The sequence below is a fragment of the Symphalangus syndactylus genome, chromosome 5 (genome assembly GCF_028878055.3).
Source record: "Symphalangus syndactylus isolate Jambi chromosome 5, NHGRI_mSymSyn1-v2.1_pri, whole genome shotgun sequence".
NCBI lineage: Eukaryota > Metazoa > Chordata > Mammalia > Primates > Hylobatidae > Symphalangus > Symphalangus syndactylus.
The window spans coordinates 133,637,080-133,662,204 of NC_072427.2; the positions used below are offsets into that span (position 1 = coordinate 133,637,080).

At 34.9% G+C, this 25,125-nt stretch overlaps 1 protein-coding gene across 2 annotated transcripts in view; it reads right to left on the bottom strand.

The window, feature by feature from the left end:
- Window positions 1–25,125, bottom strand: part of ETNK1 (ethanolamine kinase 1) — a 65,750-nt gene that overhangs the window by 30,762 nt on the left and 9,863 nt on the right. Inside the window, exons 2-3 of one of the 2 annotated variants that reach the window (XM_055280376.2) lie at window positions 15,445–15,704; window positions 479–619 (exon numbers count right to left, since the gene is read on the bottom strand). In XM_055280376.2, the coding sequence (XP_055136351.1) occupies window positions 479–619; window positions 15,445–15,704 (401 nt within the window). The other variant, XM_055280377.2, reaches the window with a different exon arrangement.

The window sequence follows — 25,125 nt, forward strand, 5'->3', positions numbered from 1 at the left end:
GTAATTTCCATCTTATACATAAGAAAACAGTTAGGTTAAGTTCCCTAGTTGAGTGAGTTACACAACAGAAATGTTAACTAGCAGGACTGAGATTTAATCTCAGTTGGGCTCCAGGCTCTTGTGCTCTTATTCTGTATAATACTAGACTTGTCTCTCAACTCTGCAGTACCTTAAAAAGTCAAGAAAAATCTTGCTTCACCATTACCACCTACCTCTTTATTTTTAAGTGGTGTTCCCCTACTTCCACCTCTACCCCTTGCTGTTGTAGGGCATATTTTTTGGGAGGGGACACTGAGGGGGACGGAGAGGCAGTTATTTCTGTAGTGCTATCTGACAGCCAAAGAATCAATGCTTATTTTACTTCAATGCAAAGAAAGAAAACCAGATTTTATACAATGAAACTTCACAATTACCTTTGAAACCCTATCATAGAGCAAAGCAATGTAAAACATAATTTCAAATGTAAAAATAATTTTACCTTTTATTAATGTCTTCATCTGCAAATCCTGTGGGAATGAGAGAGAAATACTTTCCCATCTTTAGCCAAAGATTAGATTTGGGGATCCAGCCATTGTGTGCATGAATAGCATGGATTTTAGCAAGCTGACGAGCTATTAGCCTGTTTAAAACAAAACCGCATAAAAAGAAAAACTTAAGTATCATAAAGGTCATGTCTCCTGACAAAGATTCTTGATGAAACTTTAGTCAGTCTCCTGAATCTTCTTGTAGACCTACCTGTGCTCTCTCTTGTAAAAACCAGTTTTAGCAAGAACCCTGCTGAGTCAGTTTAGCAAGAGTATCCCCACCCTTGATATCTGATCAGGTTCCTTATCCTTCACCATTCCCCAAATTAATTACTCTGATTACTCTGGCCATCTTCAGCAAGAACCATTAGGTTGTTTTACCCAGAAACCCCTTACTCTGATATTACTCTTAATTTGCTATCCGCCAACCCTGACCCTGCTCCCTGGGTATATGTTCCCACTTGCTCATACTGTATTTGGAGTTGGGCCCAGTCTCTCTTCTCCAATTCCAAAATCCCACTGCTGTGGTCCCTATACCTATATCTCAATGATTCTGAAGAAACTCAGCCTTATCATGCTTTAACAAGTATCACTGAATAATTTTTTCTTTAACAGTTATGGTGCTGTGACTCAGAATCAGATTCATCACTGGACCCAGGACCCTATGTTTGCACCTTTGAATTCACTTCTGACTGATTAATAGGGATCCACTGGTGAGTCAGATTCCTGAACCACTGAACATCCATTGAAGCTGGCAAGAACTCTGATACTTAAGATTTTGAGTGTACTCTCTGAAAGTAGATTGGAGTCCCAGGCTTCTTTTGAAAGGTACCTCCTAGGCTGGAGGTCCTCCTTTCTGTCTCTCTTTGAAGCCCCTGTGTTCTCTTCATTGGATCCTGCTTCTCCCATGTGAACTTCTCTGTCCCCTGAAATCCCTCTTTTTGAACCTTGACTCTACCAGCTCTGTCTACCTAGTTCTTGTTAGCATGATTTTCCTATGGAACTTCGAAACAAATTATACAGGCTTAGGTACTAACGAAACTGATTTAACTGGCCTGGTGTGCAGCCAGGACACTGAGATATTTAAAACCTTCCCAAGTGATTTTAATATGCAAAAACATTTGAAAACCACTTAAGTAAGGCCCATAGAGAATCTAGTTGTATCAATCCTTAAATAACACATTTTTATTATTACATTTCTATACTATTGTGAATATTCTTGTTTTTATCTCATTCCTAGTAACTAAAGAGTCCTGATTTTCCTTTGGAGAAACTTCTATCCCTCTTACTTTTAGTTCATGTCATTATTACAGAGTTGATCTCAATCCTAACTGCATCCCATGTGCATCACTCACTTCAGTAGTAAGTGAACATATGACCCTGACTTGCTCAGAGCATTCTATCATTCAGGCCACAGTGACTGGTTCAGCACATATTACCCAAGTTAAGCCAGAGACTTAATCCTAATTTTGTTGAAGCTATCAACTTTGTTTGAAGCTATTAGAAAATTAAGAAAATTTTCCCCTTGGGGTGGTTAAACCAGTTAGAGAAACCTACTGATTATTATTATGGATAGTCCTAAGGAAAGTTTGTGAGAAAAAGAAAAAAAGGTAAAAGAATAAACAGAATAAAGTGATATTCCTAATGACATTGTTACAGTCCCTGGATTTACCCCATGTTTGAACTCAGTATTCTCAATTACAAGTATCAATAAATTCTTTCTCCTTTATGTCACTGTAAATTGTCAAATTATCATCCTCAAGCAACAGTATTAGCCTCATCTTTAATCTAATACATTAAAATATTAAAATCCATAACCTTTTTATATAAGTGTACTTTGGTTCATACCTCTCAAACAAATGAGTAAATAAACATTTATTTTTACAAACTAAGTCATTTTGAATGACCCTCCCTAAGACCATACACTCATGTCCACAAGAATACAGAAAACAAATCTATTTTTATGTCAGTCTCATATATACACAGAAAGCTAAGCACAAATGAACTGTGGTACTTAAGCACCAGGCAACTTGATGAAAAGGCCAGGTGGTGATAAAATCAAAACAAAGGAAAGTGCAAATGCATGCACGTACACACATACACACACAGACATATACACACACACACAGTAAGCCAGTTAAAACTGGTTTTAAAACTTCAGAGAAGAGGGGGAAATAAAAAGCTCAAAGAAAGATGCAATCTGTGTTACAAGAAACACAAGGGGCGATCTATGTCAACAGAATATTATATCTTAGAAATATTTACTGAAATGAAACAGATGATTTAGGAGGGGGTCACATGTATTTAACTCTAACAAATTTTATGTGCTGTGGTTTTTTAAAATAAATGAATAATAATGTCATTTTTAATAGTTTTACCCCAGGGTTTATATGAGACTCTGATTTGGGGTCTCTTACAAAACATAATTTTTCCCTTTGCAAAGGGGACACACGTGCTGGAACTGTCAGAACTCCATGACTTCTCGTCTGCTCCATGCTGGATTCAGAACAGGTATGAAGAGAGGCAAACGTCTGGGAGAGCAGAAGGCCCATGTCACTGAAGGGCTCGGCACAGTAGTTCTGCTTTCAGTGAATAAGCAAAACTTAGGGAAGTAGTCACCCAAGTGCTGCAGTTATTTGGAAATGTTTTCCAAACAGTCTCTTTAGAACTAAGCCGTTTCTGCTCTTCTGATCTGAAACAATCAGTGTAAGCTTACTGAGATCAGAAGACAAGGAGGCCCTGCACATCACACGGATAAAGTCAGACAACTATAATACTTTTGCTGCCTCAAGTTGTTTTTGAAATAAAGTATTTTGAAGTTCATGAGAATCATGCTGCAATATGGTCATTCCAGAGCAAATACATATTTCAAGATGAATCTAAAGCAGTTTTTAAATTACTTGAATTTTCTGTGTATTAAAAAAATGTAATCTTAGAAGCTTTCCAGTTACTCAGCTTATAGTAACTGAAATGACAATTCTACTGTAAATACTTAAAAAATGAATAAAACAGTATGGCCACAACTCCAAGGGGCATTTACAGGTTAATGAAATTTGTTGAACATCAATAGCAGTTAGAAGAGAAAGTATTAACTAATTTTGAAAGTCTTGCCTTTTCTAGCAAGAAGGTACCTAACGAGCTAAGCTAGGATTTGAACTGATAATGTGATGCAAAGGCCAAGTTGTATCACTATAGAATATCCCTATAACGCTGCACAAAATTAGTTGGGTTTTCATGGTGACTTTGCCACTGTATTTGCATTGTGAACTTAAACAAATAATTCATCTGGTTTTTGGGTTCCTTACAAGGAAAGCAAAATATTTGGCCTGTTATATAGTTTTGAAGTTATCTTTCAGATCTAATGTCATATGTCCCCAAACACCAGGAAAAAAAAATTAACATCTACAAAAAATTTGATCTATTTAAACTTTAAAATTCAATAATGACAATATGAACTTCACATTCAGATTCATATACAACTATCCTATAGGCCAGGCATGGTGGCTCACGCCTGTAATCCCAGCACTTTCGGAGGCCGAGGCAGGCTGATCACCTGAGGTCAGGAGTTTGAGACCAGCCTGGCCAACATGGCGAAACCCTGTCTCTACTAAAAGTACAAAAAGTAGCCTGGTGTGGTGGTACATGCCTGTAATCCCAGCTACTCAGGAGGCTGAGGCAGAAGAATTGCTTGAACCCAGGAGGTGGAGGTTGCAGTGAGCTGATATCATGCCACTGCACTCCAGCCTGGGCAACAAGAGCGAGACTCTATCTCAAAAAAAACAAAAATAAAAAAATAAATAAATAAATAATAAAAAATAAAAATAAAAAACCCCAAATATCCTATAGACTAACTTCCCATTTCACACTAACTTCCTACAAGTTGGCCAGGCGCCGTGGCTCACGCCTGTAATCCCAGCACTTTGGGAGGCCAAGGTGGGTGAATCACCTGAGGTAGGGAGTTCGAGACCAGCCTGGCCAACATGGTGAAACCCCATCTCTACTAAAAATAGAAAAAATTAGTCAGACGTGATGGCACGCACCTGTAATCCCAGCTACTACAGAGGCTGAGGCAGGAGAATCACTTGAACCCAAGGCGGAGGTTCAGTGAGCTGAGATCTCACCATTGTACTCCAACCTGGGCAACAAGAGTGAAAAACTACGTTTCAAAAACAAAAACTTCCTACAAGTGACAATAGAAAGATTAAATGCACACAAGTCATGGAGTGACAGAGGTAAAATTTTTCCAACTACAGTGATTTTTATTAAAAATTTATCAAATACAATTATTCCTTTGAACAAATTTCTAAAATTATAGATAAAATGAGAATTACTTTTATATAATTTTAAAACATCTGCCACATAAGATGATATATTGTTGTTATTTAAAATGTTAGTCAGCATCTTCCTATACAATTCAAAAGAGAATAGCAATAATAATAATAAAGATTGCTTTATTAATACAATTGATAAATACAACCACTAAGATATCCTTCAAGGGACAAAGACTACGTCTTATTCTTTGATCTGTTCTTGTGGTCAGAACTTAGAGGAGGTACTTAACAGGTATTTTCTAAATTAGAGTCAGTTATCTTAGCAACAGACCTGGAATACATTTAGAAATTCACCATAAGACCAGAGAAGTCTTCCACTATTAGGTTTATTGTCAGGTGGATTAAAATCTATTTTGGATTTTTAATAATCTCATGTACTAATAATTGTAACAAAAGTAATGTTTTCTTATACAAAAACCAAATGAGCATCCATTTAAAATACTGTTGATTCTTTGATAATAAGGCCACATCATCTTCTTCTCACACTCCAGAATTCAAGCCAGTATCTACAGGTCTCAGAATTACTGGTCTTTTTTATCTTTTATATAACAAAATTAACATGTAAAGTGTCTTAGTCCTTTCAGGCTGCTTTAACAAAAATGCCATAAACAAGGTAGCTTATAAATGACATAAATTTCTTTCTCACAGTTCTGTTCCTCACAGATGGAACCGTCTTGCTGCATTTTCACATGGTAGAAGGGGCAAGCAAATTTCTTTGGGCCTCTTTTATAAGGGCATTAATGCCATTCATGTGCGCTCCACCCCCATGACTAATACTGCCAAAGGGACACACCTCTTAATACTATTTCACTGGAATCAGGTCTGAACAAAAGGTTTTTGAGGGGACACAAATATTCAGATCATAGCAGAAAGGAAGGAAGTTCATTTACAACACAAATCTTCCCATGGAAATAAGTATACTTCAATTGTAACCATGGCAGCCACCTATATACTTAAAAACTAGACTTTGTGAAGAGATTTAAAAAATTAACCATGGCCTAATTACAAGTTCCATACTCATCTAAAATTTTTGATAAATAAGGATTGAACAAAGCATGAAATTTGTAAAGAATGATTTTAAGAAAATTTAGTTTTTACTAAAAATCGAATTCAGCAAAGTTGCAGAACAGAAAATCAACACGCAAAAATCAGTTGCACTTCTACGCTAACAATGAACAATCTAGAAAGGAAATTAAGAAAACAATTCCATTTACAATAGCATCGAAAAGAAATACATACTCAGGAATAACCATAATTGAGGAGGTGAAAGACTTGTAAACTGAAAATAATAAAACATTGCTGAATAAAGTTAAATACACAAATAAACAGAAAGACACCCCATGTTCATGGATTGGAAAACAGTATTGTTAATATGTCAATACCACCAAAAGTGATCCACAGATTCAGTGCAATCCCTATCAAAATCCCAAAGGCAATTTTTGCAGAAAAAGAAAAAGCTATCCTAAAATTCATGGACTCTCAAGGGACCCGAGTAGCTAAAATAACATTGAAAAAGAAGAGTAAAGTTGGAAGTCTTTCACTTCCTGATTTCAAAACTTATTACACAAAGCTACTGTAATCAAAATATTGTGGTGCTGTCACAAAGAAAAACATATAGATAAATGGAATAGAGCAGAGAACCCAGAAACAAACCCAGAATTATACAAACAGTATTCAACAAGGGTGCCAAGAACCTTAAATGAGGAAAGGACAACAATGGGAAGAGAAGAACAATGAGAAAAGGACAACAAAATGCACTGGGAAAACTAGATATCCACATCCAAAACAATGAAGCTGGACCCTTTCCTTACACCATATACAAAAACTAACTCGAGATGGACCAAAGATCTAAATGTAAGAACTAAAACTATTAAAACTCTCATGAGAAAACATAGGGGGAAAGCTTCATGACACTGGATACTTGGCAATGATTTCTTGGATATGACACCAAAAGCACAGGCAACAAAAGTAAAAATAAACTCTACCGCATCAAAATTAAAAACTACGCACCAAAGGACACAATCAACAGACTGAAAAAGCAACCTGCAGAATGAGATGAAATATTTGGAAATCATATATTTAACAAGGAGTCAATATTCAGAACATACAACAAACTCCCACAACTCAACAACAAAAAATAACAACCCCATGAGAAAATAGGCAAAGGACTTGAATAGGTGTTTCTCTAGAAAAAGTAAACAAATGGTCAATAAGCATATGTTCAACATTACTACTCATCAGGCAAATGTAAATCAAAAGCACAATGTGATATCACCTCATATCCATTAGAATGGTTACTACAAAAATAAAATAACTGTTGGTAAGAATGTAAAGAAATTGGTGCCCTTGTGCACTGTTGATGGGAATATAAAATGGTGCAGCTATTACAGAAAACAGTATGGTGGTTCCTCAAATAATTAAAACCAGAATTACCATTATGATCTAGCAATTCCACTTCTGGGCATTCATCCAAAAGAACTGAAAGCAGGGTATCAAAAACATATTTACATATCCATGTTCACAGCAACATTATTCACAATAGCCAAAAGTGACTATAGCCCAAGTATACACCCATAGATGAATAAACAAAATGTAGTATATAAATACAAAGGAATATTATTAAGCCTTGAAAGAAAAACAAATTCTGACACATGCTATACAACAAAGGTGAACCTTGACATGTTCATGCTAAGTGAAATAAGCCAGTCGCAAAAAGACAAATATTACATGATTCCACTAACATGATGTACCTAAGTAGTCAAATTCCTAGGGATAGAAAGTAGATGATGGTTGCCAGGGACTGGAGGAAGGAAGGAAGATTTGTTGTTTAAAAAGCATAGAATTGGCCAGGCGTGGTGGCTCATGCCTGTAATCCCAGCACTTTGGGAGGCCGAGGTGGGCAGATCACCCGAGGTCTAGAGTTCGAGACCAGCCTGGCCAACATGGTGAAACCTGTCTCTACTAAAAAAGTACAAAAATTGGCAGGGCGAGGTGGTGGGCACCTGTAGTCCCAGCTACTCGGGAGGCTGATGCAGGAGAATCGCTTGAACCTGGGAGGCAGAGGTTGCAGTGAGCCAAGATGGCACCACTGCACGCCAGCCTGGGTGACATGGCGAGACTCTGTCTCAAAAAAAAAAAAAAAAAAGGATAGAATTGTAGTTTTACAAGATAAAAAAAAATTTTAGGAAATTAGTTGCACAACCATGTGAATGCAGTAACACTATTGAGCTGTACGTTTTAAAAAATCGTTAAGATGGTGACACTGGAGCCAGAAAGAAATTATTTAGGCAGATAGTGAGGGTAAAGGAGTTCTCAGTAAGGGCTCCCTTTTAATAGAAAGCAGCCCCCAAATCACTTCTAACAAAGAGCAGCCTGAAAATTCAAGCTGCAGATATATATAAGCAAGTTAGAAGCTTGCATGAGGGAATGCCGGCAGCTGTGCCAATAGAAAAGGGCTACCTGGAAGCCAGGTACGTTCAAAATGGAACCTCCATCTTCCCTTTTCTTTGTCACCACGTGTCCAGTAAAAGAAGCAGGCAATATGGCACTGGCCAAGTAGAGAACCATCCGCATAATAAAAGATTAAAGTGGGGCCACCAGCTTCTACACGCTTTATGCAAAAGGCACGCCTGGTCCGACCAATCTTTCGTGCCCTCTGCAAATCAAACACTGCATCCTCAAGTTAATCTATAAAACCCTGTGCATTTCACCACAGAACTGGCAACCCATTTTCGCTGACCCCTCTCTGCACAGAGAGCTCTTCTCTTTGTTTTGCCTATTAAACTTCCGCTCTTAACCTCACTCTGGTTGTCTGCATCCTAGTTTTCTGTAGTTGTGGGACAACCAACCTCAGGTATTACCCCAGATAAAAATGCTGCTTCAATGGTAAATTTTATGTAGTATTTACCATAATCAAATTTTTTCAGAACAACTATAAACAAATCAAATTTTTATTAACTAAACAAAATGCTCATTGAAAAAGAAAAGAGTTCTTAAAAACACTTAATCAAGTATACCTCAATTGTTTTCTATTAGCAAATATTATATACAACAGAAAACGGTATATTTTTATATTTCCTATTTATTTAAAAGATTATTTTTAAATGTTTATTTTTTATATAATATATTTGCTGACACAAAACATAAGCAAATCAAATCCAATAATATATAAAAAGAAGTTATACACTGTGACCAAGTGGGATTATCTCAGGTATACAAGGCTGGTTCAATATTTGAAATTAATTAATGTAATCCATTACATTAACAGACTAAAAAAAAAATCACATGAACCTATCGACATGTGAGAAAAAGCATTTTGCAAAATCTAGCACTCATAAAAACTCAGCAAACTAGGAATAAAGAGAGAATATCTTCAATCTGATAAAGAATATCTACAAAAAAACTACAGCTAACATCCTACTTAATGACAAGTAATTTGAAGACTTCCCACTAAGATCAGGAATAAAGAAAGAACATCATTTTTCACCAATCCTTCTTAAACACTGTACTGAAAGTCCTAGCTAACGCATTAAGACAAGAAAAAAAATAAGAGGTAAGAAAAAAATAAAACTGTCTTTGTTCACAAATAACATGATTTTCTATGGAGAAAATCCAAAAGAATGGACCAAAAAAACCTCCCGGAATAAGCAATTATAGCAAGCTTGCAGGATAAAAAAAAATATGAAAGTCAATTGCTTTCCTACATACCAGTAATGAATAAGTGAAAACTGAAAATAAAATGCACTCCTTTTACAGTAGCACCCCCAAAAATAAAATCCTTAGGTATAAATCTAACAAACTATATACAAGATCTATATGAGGAAGACTATAAAACTCTGATAAACCAAATAACTAAATAAGAGATATTCCATGTTCCCGGATAAAAAGACTCAATACTGCCAAGATGTCAGTTCTTCCCAATTTGATACACAGATTCAGTGCAATTCCTATCAAAATCCCAGCAAGTTATTTTGTGATATTGAAAAACTGATTCTAAAGTTTACACGTATACTGTATCCCAAATATACACAATTACTATTTGTCAATTAAAAATTAATTCTTAAAAAGTCAATTTTAAAATGTAAAAAATGAAGTTTATAGGGAGAAGCAAAAGGCCCAGAATAGCCAACACAATATTGAAAGAGAAGAACAAGTTGGAGGACTAATGCTACCTGACTTCAAGACCTACTATAAAGCTATAGTTATTAAGGTAGTGTGACATCTGCAAAAGATTAGACAGACAGATGAAGAAACAGAATAGAGAACCCAGAAATAAACCCACATAAATCAGTCAACTGATTTTTGAAAAGGAGCAAAGGAAATATAATGGAGAAAAGATAGACTTTTCAATAAATTGACTTTTTAAAAATGACACCAAAGGCATGATCCATGAAAGGAAGAACAGATAAGCTGGACTTCATTAAAATTTAAACTTTCTCCTCTGCAAAAGACACTGTCAAGAGAATAAAAAGATAAAGCACAGACTGGAAGAAAATATTTGCAAAACCCGTATCCAGTAATGGATTATTATCCAAAATACACAAATTCAGCAATAAGAACACAAACAACCCAATTTAAAAATGGACCAAATACCTATCAGACATTTCATCAAAGATATACAGATGGGTAAATAAGCATATGAAAAGATATTCCATAGCACATATCAGGGAAATGCAAACAAAAACAATAAGATACCACTACACATCTATTAGAATGGCCAAAATCCAAAACACTTACAACACCAAATGCTGGTGAGGATGTGGAGCAACAGCAACTCTCATTCATTGCTAGTGGAAATGTAAAATGGCACAGCCATTCTGGGAAACAGTTCGGCAGTTTATTACAAAACTAAACATACTCTTACCGTACAATCCAGCAATCATGCTCGTCAGCATTTACCCAAAGGAGTTAAAAATTTGTATGTCTACATTAAAATCTGCACAGGGATTCTTATAGCAGCTTAATTCATAATTGCTAAAACTTGGAAGCAACCAAAATGTCCTTCAGCAGTTGAATGAACAAAATAGATTTGGTGTATATCCAATGAAACATTATTCAGCACCCTAAAAACAAATCTGCCAATAAGCCATAAAAAGACATGGAAGTATAAGTCAAAGAAGCCAATCTAATGAGGCTACTTAATTAAATGACTCTAAATATATGACATTCTGAAAAAGGCAAAACTGTGGAAGCAGTAAAAAGATCAGTGGTTGCCACTGGTTAAGGGGAAAAGAGGGATGAATAGGCAGAGCACAGAGGATTTTTTTAGAAAATGAGACTCCTCTGTATGATACTACTAACAGTGGATACATGCATTATATATTTGCCCAAACCCACAGAATGTTCATCACCAAGAGTGTACGCTAATGTAAACTGTGGACTTTGGGTGATAATGGTGTATCAATATAGGTTTATGTATTATAACAAAAGTACCACTCTGATATTGATAATGGGGGAGGTTATCTGTGGAGGAAGGAGGGGATCTGGGAAATCTCTGTACCTTCCCCTCAGTTTTGTCGTGAATCAAAAATGCACTAAAAAACTAAAATCTTTAAAAGGAAAATCTCTTCTTTCAGATAACTTAGCATTATTTAATAACCATTAACTTATGTTTTGTATATATAAGGTAATTAAAAATCTTTAAAAGATATCTGATTTTCACTATCATATATTGGTCCTTCTCCTACCTTGTCTCAGTAAGCGAGGTTTTACTACAGTAACATCAAGTCAAATGCTGCTTTAAAATTCCACACTCATTAAAGCCAAATGTTTCAAACCCTCAAGGCTTCAGAGAATTCCTCAAATATTCACTAACACTAATTGTTACTTCTCTTGAAAGCTTTTAAAAAATTTAATATATTCTAACAATAACAAAAATATTTTGAAACTGAAAAATAATCTTTAATCTTATCATCCCATAGTATTTCATTTTTATATATCCCCTTTGAGTTTTTGCATGAGCAAATTACTGCCTAATTGTAGCCACAGTTAAGCTATTTTTTAAGCTGATTTTTTCCTGTTGGCCCTGCATCGGCCATTTTGCCTGTATTAGACAATAGTCAAAAAGTTACATTTCAACAGTAGCATAATTCTCCTTTGTGTTGAGATACCTTAGTTATATCTGAATATAAGAGACTTCTAATTGTTGCTGCCAGAAATATAGCATGTAACTTTCTTTTGAGTTATTATATATTGTCCTTTTGATTTCCAAAAGAAAACACTACCAATTTTACATGCACACAACCCACAAGGTGCCAGTTCCACTACAGTACCCTCAGTATGCTCTTCGATAAACTTGCAACAATTGATTTGAAACTGCATTTCTTCCATTATGTCTGTCACTGGGTGGTTTGTCATTAAACTTCAGCCAGGTTCTTGACAAGAGGCAAATTTCTAAGAAATATCTGATGAGAAATTTGAAAAAATTTCTAAACAGTTTTGAATTTTACAAAATTTTCTGAAGGTGTCCGTAATAACTGATTGCTACAAAGAAGTTCAAATAAAACAGAGAATGATAAATTTCCATAAGTGAAATTACCCGTCAGGCACTACAGCTCATTGTCTTTACCTATACCATTCCTCACCTCCTACAGGCTATCTTGTCCTTTAAAGTTCAGTTCAAATGTGATCACAGTGAAACATACTAATTTCCTACGTATGCCCAAAATCTACTACCTGTACTTTCTCTGAAAGCCTTTTCTGTTCTTCTTTGTACAATATTTAGGTCATATTTCCCCCAAGGTTACTGTGTCACAAATGGTAAATTACTAAGACAGCAAGGACAGTTTAGATTCTTCTTCCTCCCCCAGACTAGTCCAAACATAAACATAAGCCTTTTACATTCAAATGAGATACCTTCGTCATAATCATAATATAAGCATACAGCTATGGTTGAATGAGCCAATTCAAGAAAGTACTGTCGACTTTGATCTAAAGCGCTAATCAACATTTACTGATTCATCAGTCCAGATCACTGCATGCATATTATTAGGCTGACCTAACAATCAATAGTGTCTTAAAAGTTTATGATTATATTCAAACATTAAAGCTCGTAAGGATTAATCAAAATGTGACAACTAACCCCAAATTGTCAATAAGTCCCTATTAAATTAAAATCAAAGATTCTTTTTAACCATAGAATATAAAATTCATTTAAAAGGGGCTAAATAAGCACATCATCCCAAATTTACAACTTTAACCTCTTCTTGGGGCTCCAGACCATCATCTACTGATTTGCTTACTTGGTATTTTAGAAGTATTTCACTGTACATATCTGAAAACAATAAAACCACACTCCTATTTAAAATCATGTGTAATTCAGATGTTTTGTTAATCAAAACTTGCTTTTCCCTCCCTTAGCTTTTCTTTTCGTATTTTCTGTTTTATAGTGACTAAGACCTGCTTAACAATAAGAAATGCCATAGGAATTAGAATACAATCTGAAATAAATTTAACAGCAAAACAAATTAAATAGCAAATGTTACTATTCATAATGCCAACTAACAATATCCTATCATACAGGGTTCTTCAGTGTCATCTTCTTTTGCTTACTTTCTCAGCCTCCACTCTGCTTCTCCTCTGCAAAATTGTGGGGCAATTCAATGTATCACTTATTACAAGTCAGCTGTCAAAGAATTCAGAGTATTGATGTTTGGTTTCTAACACAGTATATTCTTTTTATGAAATGTGTATATGCCTACATTAGTATCACTTACACATATTCTGAGTAAATCTAGGAAGGGGGGTAATGAACAGAAGTTGGTTAATGGGTATGAAAGTACAGTTAAATCAAAGGAGTCAGTTCTAGCATTCAATAATACAGCAAGGAAATTATAGTTAACAATAGTTTATTGCATATTTCAAAATAGCTAGAAAAGAAGAACTGTAATGTCCCAACACAAAGAAAAATGTTTGAGATGATAGATACACCAATTACTCTAACTTGATCATTATACAGTATATTCATGTATCAAAATATCACATGTACCACAAAAATATGTACAACTATGATATATCAATAAAAAATATATTTTTAAAAAGATCTAAGTAGAGAAAAAATAAAGGCTTTGGCATTTTGGAAAGAAATAATAAGTAAGTAGATCTAACCAAAAAGTATAGAAAAGGATACTTTTACTGAAAACATGTTTATAACATTGTATCAAATACCAAAGTCGGCCTTGACAAACCTTCACTGTTCTTGATCAAAAACTATAATTATTTTACTTTTTCTATTTGAGTTTACTGAAATAGATCAATCATGTTTTACTCTCTGCTTTAGTTACAAGGCAACTCATGTGGTCCTTCTCTAGGAACTTCATGTAATACGTTTTTGTATATATACAAACCCAGCTTTGGGGGGATCCAATTTATGCATCTATTAATTTTTAATGCTGTTATATAGGTATTTGTCAACCACTGTGAACAAGATTGAGGATTTATAAATATATGCAAGCCTAAGACCACGAAACAATTGACACACAGTAAACACAAATGTATTAATCAGAATCTTTTAATACATCTAAAGACTAGACTCATGTAAAAGAAGAAAATATATGTGATGGCTAAAAACTAGGGTTTGAACAGATTTCTATGACAAAATATTTTAATATATTATTTGATATAGGTTTACAATAGGTAAGTGATACTGGTACATTCCATTTTTGTCAGTGTATTAACTTAGCAAGTCTTAACCTACGATCCAGGGAGCCCCTGGCCATCCGAAATCCTTTCAGGAGCTTTGTAAAGTTGAAACTATTTTCACAAGACATTATTTACCTTTCTCACTCTCACTCTCTCACAAGTGTACAGTGTACTTTTCAAGAGGTTACATGATATGTGATAATTTCATCACAGTGATAGCTAACGGGACATGTACTTGATATTCTTGTATTCTAAAAAATTTGTTTTAATATCTAATATGGTAAATATTGATAAACATTAATCAAATATTAAAACAAAGCTCTTTGGGCTCTCAGCCTCAAAGAGCTATAAAGAGGTCTTGAGACCAAAATGGTTGCGAACTGCTGGTCTAACCTATGAATGCTATTTTCAAATCCGGACCATTTTCTAGAGTTTTCAAGAGCAGAAAGAGAATTTTTAAAGTTGGCAATTTTGGAAAAATGATCAAGCATATGTGACATAATATATTAAATTAAATTATTAAATTAAATAATGAACAACTTAAAGAATAAAGAATTGTTAACCAAATTAATAAAATTTTAATAGGCAAGAACTCTGAAAACATGAACAATTAAGTAATAAGCAATTGGCAGTAAGAAATGTATAACACTTCAACTCAAACACTAACTAGAAAAAACTAAGCAGAAGCCTTAACTCTCTGCAGCCAATTAATCCAAAAGCTCTTGTAGTTTTTCCTTTGCAAAGAGTCAACGATGATAAACTGCAAATATAAAGAAACTTACTTCTTTCTTTTTAGGGAAAACAAGAACAAAAACAAAAACCCTAGCTAAAGAAAGTTTCTAAGTTAACCAAATAGTTGCTCAAAGACAACGCAATTTTAAAAAATATTTCCTTAATGCACTTAAATGCCCATATTTTTCAAAAGGAAAAATTCAGAAAAGAAAATGTACCTGAAAATGGCTGGGTTGCAGACATGCTTTGGATCCAATGCTTCTCCTTGTATAAATTCATAGCACAGTCCATTATTGAAGGTACAGTAGAGTTGTGGTGCACACCCATGAGCCTGCAACACTCGAAAACTCTTTACTTCCTCATCTCGATCGACTAATAACTCAGTCTTATTGCCATAAATTCTCACCAGGACTACATCCTCCATGGTGTTTCCCACGTAACAGCCAATAAGTTTATTTGTGATTCCATCTGTGAAGAGCTGCCAAAAATTAAAAAAAAAAAAAAAAAGGGGGAAAAAAAGCAATTACCTATCTTTAGAGAAGATAAATTGAAAATCATGAGGTAAATACTAATTAAAGAAAACACCAACTTCTTCACATAAAAGAACCATCTTTGAATACAATTTTATCTAACATCTATAATTTAAATTCTATATTTAAACAGAGGACCACCAATGTTAACATGTCGCCCTTAATTCATATAACATGCCTTCCTTGATCCAAAGTGTTAATTATCCATTCTGTCTTCAGTATTTCTATATAACTTTTTTGATACTTGCCATTTCTCACAGTCTGCCTTGTATCACAATCTTTGCACGTGTGTGTGTGTGTGTGTGTGTGTGTACACATACACGGAATCTCTCCTATGTCCAACAGATTGGAAAGTCTCTGAGAATGGGAACACTGCCCTATTCCTAGTATGGTTCATTACTTATAGAAGTCCTTAACAACGTTCATAGATTTGTTAATAAATATACAAATACAATCTACCATAATTTACATTATGGCAAATCTCCAACTTACTAAAAACTCAATTTTATATATTAATTTTAAAGATTATCTAACATAACATGCATTAAACACCGTGTTATACACTCAGAGTATAACAGTTTTGACTATTATAATTTAACCACTTTGGCTGTAAACAAAAACGTAACCTTACAGGAAGAAAAAAGAGGTAAGTAGAGATTTCTACGGTATTTTTAAAATGAGACTTTTGGGGCTTGTCAAGACCTTTAAGTCAAGTACTTCAAATCCTTTTTTAGATCTGAGCAAAGAAGGTGTATTTCAAAAGGAAACAGGTGATTAGCAATACTAGTTATAAAAGTCTATTAAAAATTGTAATTTTCATTTTCCTCTGTATTAATCTGACACTAGAACTAACAACTTCACTTCTATTATAATTCAGAACTTTTGAAGGCTCCCAAGTGGAACAAAGGGAGAAAAGAGGAAAGCGAAAGCAAGAATTCAGAACATTTTTTTCATGTCAATGGGGCAAGAATAGGAAAAAAGAACAGAAGTTTTAAAAGTATGTATATACATTTAACTAATGCTTAAGAAAGAGGGTAAATATTTCTATCTCAATTAGATTGATATGATATTAAATGACATATGAAAAAAGATGTGAAAGTATTTACCGAAACTATTAATAATATACAACTAACCAGTGTTTATATAATGCTTTTTATTATATATAGGGCTTAGCTGTTACCTTTATTCACATAATGCAGTAAAACTTCATGAACTAGTATAAAGGGACGTATTTTGAATATCCCCATTTTTTAAAAATGTGCATACTAGTGTTGCCTGCCACCGAGATTTCAAAAAGACTGTATGAAAGACACTGTCAGGAAGAATATACACTTAAAATGACTATTTTTTATCATAATCATAATTTTATTAAAATCTGCATTGAAAAACATGTTATTTCTTATCACAATGCCACTATCAATTCACACATGCTGTTCTGTAACTTCTTCATATGTCATAGATAAAATATTTCAAATACGGCAATAAAGATCAAGAAACCTTTTAACATTGTGAAATGCTTATAATGAAAGAAACTCTAGGCTCCTCAAACTCCAGAAATCATCATCTCCATTTTCTGAATCTTCACAGCAAATAGTAGGTACTTAATACTTAAACACTAGAACTCATATAGTTAGTTACCAACATTAATGTCTTCATCTAGCTTATAAAAATTGCATTCTCTTATTCTTGCCTATAATGATCAAACATATCCCTAAATTGACCATGCTATATTATACATTTATTTGTACAAACATAAAAAGATGTGTGCATTTAAGGGCTGGAGACAAATATGATTACTCAATACAGATTACTAAACACTAATTAAACATTTATAAAGATGACACAGTGTCACGACTCCAATGACCCTAGCCCTAACTTTCTGTATTGCAGCAGCTACCTAATTGGAAATGAAATGATAGGCAAAGAAACCGCTAGAATAAAAAGATATGTGAATAATATAATCCCACATTTATCAAAATATTTTATGTATAAATATTTATTTGTATACAAAGATACTAGGTAGTTTAAATCTTGTTTCTTTATTTTCTTGTTTCTATATAAGTAATTTAACCTTTTTTCTTTTGGCTTATGTATGTTTACTAACTTGTATTTTTACAGCAATGAACCTGGTTTACTAGTGGAAAAAATAAGTAGCAAAACAATGGCCTGGCACTCACTAGGCCTTGAAGTCATGCTGAACATAAACAGTTTTACAGAACATCAACATTCAACAGTAGATAGGGTTGCTCTGTGATCATAATGGATCAAGAAAACAACAAAACCACTCTGTAATCATGTCTGAAGGTAGAAAAAAATAGGAACTTTGTCCAAATGACAAAAATTACCAAATACCTCCTTATCCTGGCTAATATGAGTGACTGCTGCTCTTTTCCAGTCAAACTTTGGCCCTGCTTCATTTTTTCAGCCTTCTAGGTACTATTAAGATACCCGTAAGTCATAGACTTGTCCCACTTCCTTCCTGACACCATCCAATCCAGAGAATACCGTTACCTCGAACCCTCCCCCAAATCCAGACAAACCCTCCACCAGACAAATCCCCACCATTCTCAATGTAGTTCTCCCTTACTGCAGTGAGTAATAAACCCAATTTCTTCAGCTACAGATGAGTTTCTACTCGTCTCTGGCTGGAGAACAATGACTTCAGTTTAAAGATGTACAGGTAATACTTCTTACTTTTGCATTGTTCCCACCTCATATATAAACCACAAGTAACTCAATGTGCTGAACCACCTAAAATATACTATTAAAATACACTATACACACTCTAGCTATGTATACTATATTAAATATATACTAGAAATATAAAATTCCACCTCAGTACAGTTGAGACAAAATATAAATCTTAGTGAGCTCCTTTTAATGGGGTTTATCCTGCACTATTTGTCAAGTGTTTCAGATAGTAGTAGTTGAGAGGATGAGCTACAGAGCCAGAGTCTGAGTTTGAATCCCAGCTCTGTTACATACAAACCAAGTAACCTTTGGCAAGTCACTTACCCTGTGTGTCTCTATCTCATATATAAAATCAGCATATTAGAATCTACTTCTTGCATTGTTCTGAAGATCAATAAGTTAATATGCATAAAAGTACTCAGAACAGTGCTTGGCACACAGTAAGCTTGTAAATGTAGCCAATGATACATTTAAATTTCAATATAAAACAGCAAAGTAATGATGAAATTATAAAATAATAATTAAGACCAAAATATATGTTAAAATAATATTTAAAAATAACAATTTCAATATGTCTCTAAAAGTAGCTTAAATCCAAATAGCTAAATGTTAAATATCATTTCTGGGGAAATTCTCTTTCACATCTTAAAAAAAAAAAAGGCTTTCAATTTAGTTAGAAATGCCATTCAACATTACTCTCTCAAGTTAGTACTACCCTATATGCGTTTGGTTTTGCATGACGAATTATATCCTGTTAAACTTTAATCCCTAAAATGCATACTACTAAGCTAGTAAATTTAGCTACTAATCACTTCTAATCTTTAGTTTAAATATTCACAGCTTTAAATACTAGGGAAATTAATAATGGATTCTCAATTTGTTTTCTGCCTTACCTCATCACATGATTTTTAAAAACAACGTCTATATTGGTTAAAAATACAATTTAAACTTACCCTTTAACAAATTCCAACACCCCAAGAGTCTACTTTTTAATTGCTTAATATTGGTGAAGTTATCACTGTTACTCCGAAAATTGGCAATTAAAATAGAATTAAGCATTTATCCTACATTTTCTACAAACCATATTTCATAATATCCAAACCGCTCTAATTAATGAGAGAAAGTTATCTACCAAAGAACTCCAGTTGACAAATGTGGAAGATACAACAGAAAAAGTATTCAGGAAACAATCTTCAATGAATAAAACCATTAGATGAAAGATTGATAGGTAACTTTATAACGGTAGGAGTCATCTGTCACCACCTGATTTCATGAAACAACCTGACATGTTATACCTTCTGATGTGATGCAATATGAAATACACTGCACTACCCATGATTTGAAATCTAATCAAGCTTCTAGATCTTCCTTTTTTTTTTTTTTTTTTTGACAGAGTCTCACTCCTTTGCCCACGTTGGAGTGAAGTGGCACGATCTCGGCTCACTGCAATCTCCGCCCCCCAGGTTCAAGTGACTCTCCTGCCTCAGCCTCCCAAGTAGCTGGGATTACAGGTGCCTGCCACTACGCCCGGCTAATTTTTGTATTTTTAGTAGAGACTGGGTTTCGCCATGTTGGCCAGGCTGGTTAGAACTCCTGATCTCAGGTGATCCACCCGCCTCGGCCTCCCAAAGTGCTAGGATTACATGTGTGAGCCACAGCGCCTGGCCAGATCTTCCTATGCTTAAGAAAATATACGGGTTAAAGAAACACCACATGGCTGGCCACGGTGGCTCATGCCTATAATCCCAACCCTTTGGGAGCCAGGAGGATCACTTGGGGTCAGGAGTTCAAGACAACCCTGGCCAACGTGGTGAAACCCCGTTTCTCTAAAAAAAAATTAAATTAAAAATTAAAAAAAAAAAACACCACAAAGAAGAACAACAAAAAATATACAAATCCAGAATGTAGGTCTTTTTACACAAACGCCCCACCAATAAATAGTCAATAGCATACAGTCTAGTTTAAAGAGGCTTATGAAACTTACACAAACGCATGGATCTAGTTTGTTTCCTAACTCAAACAAATATGTATAAAAATACTTTTTGAGGTAAAATTTTATTATGAACTGGGTATTAAACAGTACTTAGACATTACTGCTAATTTTGCTCAGTGTTATAATGGTGCTGTGATCATGCAAAAAAAACAACTTTTTATGTTTACAAATTTATACTGAAATACACAAAGACAATGACAAGGTCTGACTGAGACTTGCTTTAAAATACTTTAAAGGGGTTAAAAAACAAAGGAAGCAAATATGGATTCTAGATAATATATGAATATTTTATTCTCTCAATTTGAGTATGTTACAAATTACAGTTTTTAACTTGCATGATACAACTAATCAAAGTGAGGAACTCTAGAGCTTCTATTAGAGAATTACAAAATATAAAAGCATCAATGAGAAATTCTAGAGTGTCTATTAGAGAATTACATAATATAATATAGCACAAGTATGTAAGATTCACTTGCTAGCAGATTCCAAAACAAATAAATGATAAAACTTAAAGACAGGCCAGGCATAATGGCTCATGCCTGTGATCCCAGCACTTTAGAAGGCCGAAGCAGGCTGATCACTTGAGGTCAGGAGTTCGAGACCAGCCTGGTCAATATGGTGAAACACTGTCTCTACTAAAAATACAAAAATTAGCTGGGTGTGGTGTTGCATGCCTGTAATTCCGCCTACTCGGGAGGCTGAGGCAGGAGAATCACTTAAACCCAGGAGGCAAAGGTTGCGGTGAGCCAAGATCACTCCACTGCACTCCAGCCTGGAAGACAGAGCAAGACTCCGTCTCAAAAAAAAAAAAAAAAAACCCACCTTAAAGACAGGTTAAAAAGGGGGAAAAAAGTTAAAAGGTCCAAAGGTCCAAGTGTTTTGAGATGGAAAAATAGATTATGTGGCCATGTAGCCCACCCACTTCTAGAGGCCAACTTCTTTCTCCTTCCCTTCTCTGCCAAATTTCTTGCAAGAGAATTTTGTATTCAATTATTTCCACTTCCAAACCTACCATCTGCTTTTTTTTGTAATTTTTATTTTTATCAATCAACAGTAGACCTCCTCCTAAACTACTTTTCAACTCTCATGCTATTTAATTCCTTATTTTTAAATACCATTCTTAAACTGCTTTTCTGTAAAGTCTACACATTATCTGAGACTTCTAATAAGACTGACCTTTCTTATTTCCTTCACACATAAACACTCTCTCTCTCGCTGTCTCTGTCACTTCTCCTATCTTCCTTTACCCAATATAAATATATTAGATTTTTTATTTTATCAATCTTCAATTACACTATTTTGTACACATCCTTCCAAACCCCAACATGAGATATACTGTAAATTTCATTTCCTGGATAGTTTGTTTCCTCTTTAATTAATAACTGGCTTATTTTCTCATTTGCTTACTTTTTTATATACCTATTTGTACTCTCTATATTAGTGACTTTCAAATTGGGCTACAAAGCCCACAGGGAATGGGAATAGGAATCCAAGTGAGCAAAAAAGCTCTGCTATAACCCCAACACATACAAAGGCACATGTGCACATATACTACACTACCACCATCTTGCCCTCATTTATTTCACATATACATGACACTTGGGGATAAGATTTTACTTGAACAAAGAATTCTAACCCTATAGAAAAGGTTGAACATCACTGATAAAAATCATCTAATGGGCCACTTTCACTCTTGGCCAAGGCAAAGTAATGGGGACAGGATTTCACCCTTTTACTTGAAACAACCCCTCTCCCACAAATAAAAACCAGACAAAACATAAGAAATGACAATTTTTAAGACAATGGACTTTAGAGAGAACAGTGATCCCTGAGAGATGGGAAACAAACAACATGAACTCTATGACTGCCCCAGCTTAATGTCTTGAGAGAATTCTCAGGTCCCAGCAAAGGGAAAGAGAACCCAGATGGAGCTTGTGTGGACTTCATTAATTGAGATAAACTGAACATCGGAGGATGTCAAAACAGCTAGAGTATGCAGGACAGAGTATTAAAGCGGAAAGACAGGGAGATAGAAAGGAGAGAGCACTCTAGAGGATCTGCAAATGGCCCCACTGTATCCCCTTGGTATCCGAGGGGGATTTGGTCCAGGATCCCACCCCCACAACAATGCCAAAATCTACAAACGCTCAAGCCTGTTATATTTTGTTTTAAATTTTTTTGTTCATATTATTTTACATGTTCTGAAAGCCTGTTATATAGAATGATGTAGTATTTGCACATAACCTATTTATATTCTGCCATATACTTTAAATCATCACTAGATTACTTATAATACCTAATATAATGTAGATGTTATGTAAATAGTTGTTACACTGTATTAAGGAATAATGACAAGAAAAAATATCTGCAAGTGTTCAGTACAGAAACAACCATCTTTTTTTTCTCTTAATATTTTCAATCTGCAGTTGCTTGAATCCATGGATGCAGAAGCCATGGATATGAAAGGACAACTCTATATGCTGCTTACAAAAGACATAGAGAAGAAAGCTGAGGTAGCTATCTCATGTCAAATAAAATAGACCTTAATGTAACATTACTAAAGATGAGGGACATTTTATAATGACTAAGGGATTGATCCACCAAGAAGATATAAAAATTCTAAATGTGCATGCATCCAACAATACAGCTTCAAAAGATATAGAGCAAAAATTTACAGAATTAAACAAATCCCATAATAAATGTAGGAAATTTGAGCACACCATTCAAGACCTCATTTTTAATTTTTTAATGCTTATAGATGACACTATTTTTTTCCAAGACCTCATTTTTTTTAGCAGAGAAAAATCATTATGTAATAAGAGCTCTAAACAACAAAATTAAAAATTCAACTTAACTGACATACACAGAACACTATACTCAACAACAGAATATTCTTTTTCTTACCTTTTTTTGAAAGAGGGTCCCACTCTGTTCACCCAGGCTGCAGTGCAGTGACACAATCACAGCTCACTGCAGCCTCAACCTCCCAGGCTGAAGCAATCCTCCCACCTCAGCCACCTGAGTAGCTGGGACTAAGGCGTGCATCACCACTAATTTTTTGCATTTTTTTGTAGAGACAGGGTTTTGCCATGTTGGCAAGGCTAATCTTGAATTCCTGGAGTCAAACAGTCTGCCCACCTCAGGCTCCCAAAGTTCTGGGCTGTGCCCGGCCAAGAACATACATTCTTTTCAAGACTACACAAAACATTACCAAAATTGACTATGGGCTTCATTATAAGGCAAGCCTCAACAAACAACAAAGGATGAAAATCACTTAGAGTATCATCTCAAACTACAGTGGATATGAGCTAGATATCAATAACACACACATCAAATAAAACCGGTTAAGATAATAAATTTTTATGTTTTTATAACAATTTTTTTAAAAAATTAAATATGCATCAACTCATTGGAAATAAATCAAATAAACATGTAAAATGGGTGAGATAAAGAAAAAACTACCACAATGGCAATTAGAAAACATTTTGAACTGAATGATAATAAACACATATTGTCAAGAGTGGTATCTGTCACCTAATATCAGGAGTAGAAGTCTTAGAACTTCTGTTCATTGTATCTTGGTATTATAGTCACCAAAGAAAACACGATGCACAGTCAAGCACTGCATGGAACAATGCTTTACTCACACAGAGAGGAGACAAAGCAAGATGAGCTTCAGTAATAGGTGTTGGTATCCCACGGTGAGCAAGTTCCTCCCAGCAGCTGATGCCAACAACTGGTCTACACACACCCCTCTTGGGCTACAGCCGACCAACCCCGTCCCTCCATCCCCTCCCCAATGAGGAGATACTGTAGGTGAGCCAGGTGACATATGACACACATGCTGAAGCAGAGCAAAGGAGGAAACACTGAGTGTAAAACAGGGAAAAATATTTCACACAGAGTGACAGGTCCCGCACAGGCTGTGAGGACTCTATCTCTTGGTAAGAAAGTGTTTCAGGCCCAAGGCCCATTTTTATTTGGTGAGAAGGGGTGGAAAGGCGGTGTGCATGAGACTGCCTTTTCCAACACATGTCAAGACTTGTGGATACTTAAAAGACATGTAATGAATAATAGAAATTTAAAAGGCAAAAAATTAGTGCTTCCAGCTCAAGAAGCTAGAAAAGTAACAGCCAATTAACCTTCAAAAAAGGATTAGGAAGGAAATAATGAAGGACAAAACTATCAATAAAATAGAAAAACTCAACAGTCAAAAATTGTTCTTTGGGCCAGATGTGATGGCTCATGCCTGTAATCCCAACACTTTGGGAGGCCAAGGTGAGCAGATTACTTGAACTCAGGAGTTCAAGACCAGCCTGGGCAACATGATGAAATCCCATCTCTACAAAAAAATAAATTAATTAAATTAAATAAATAAATAAATAAATAAATACAAAAATTAGCCGGGCATAGGGCGAGCACCTGGTCGAGGCTGTAGTGGGCCATGATCGCACCACTGCACTCAATCCTGGGCAACAGAGTGAGACCCTGCCTCAAAACAAAAATTGTTCTTTGAAAAGATTACTACAGTTGATAACTTCTTAGCAAAATGTATGAAGACAATAAAGCAACACAAATGATAAAGAAATGAACTTCACTACAGACCTTAAACATGTATTATTAAAAGCAACTCTTCCAAAAATAGAAAAAGAAGAAACACCTCCGAACTTGGTACCAAAACTTGT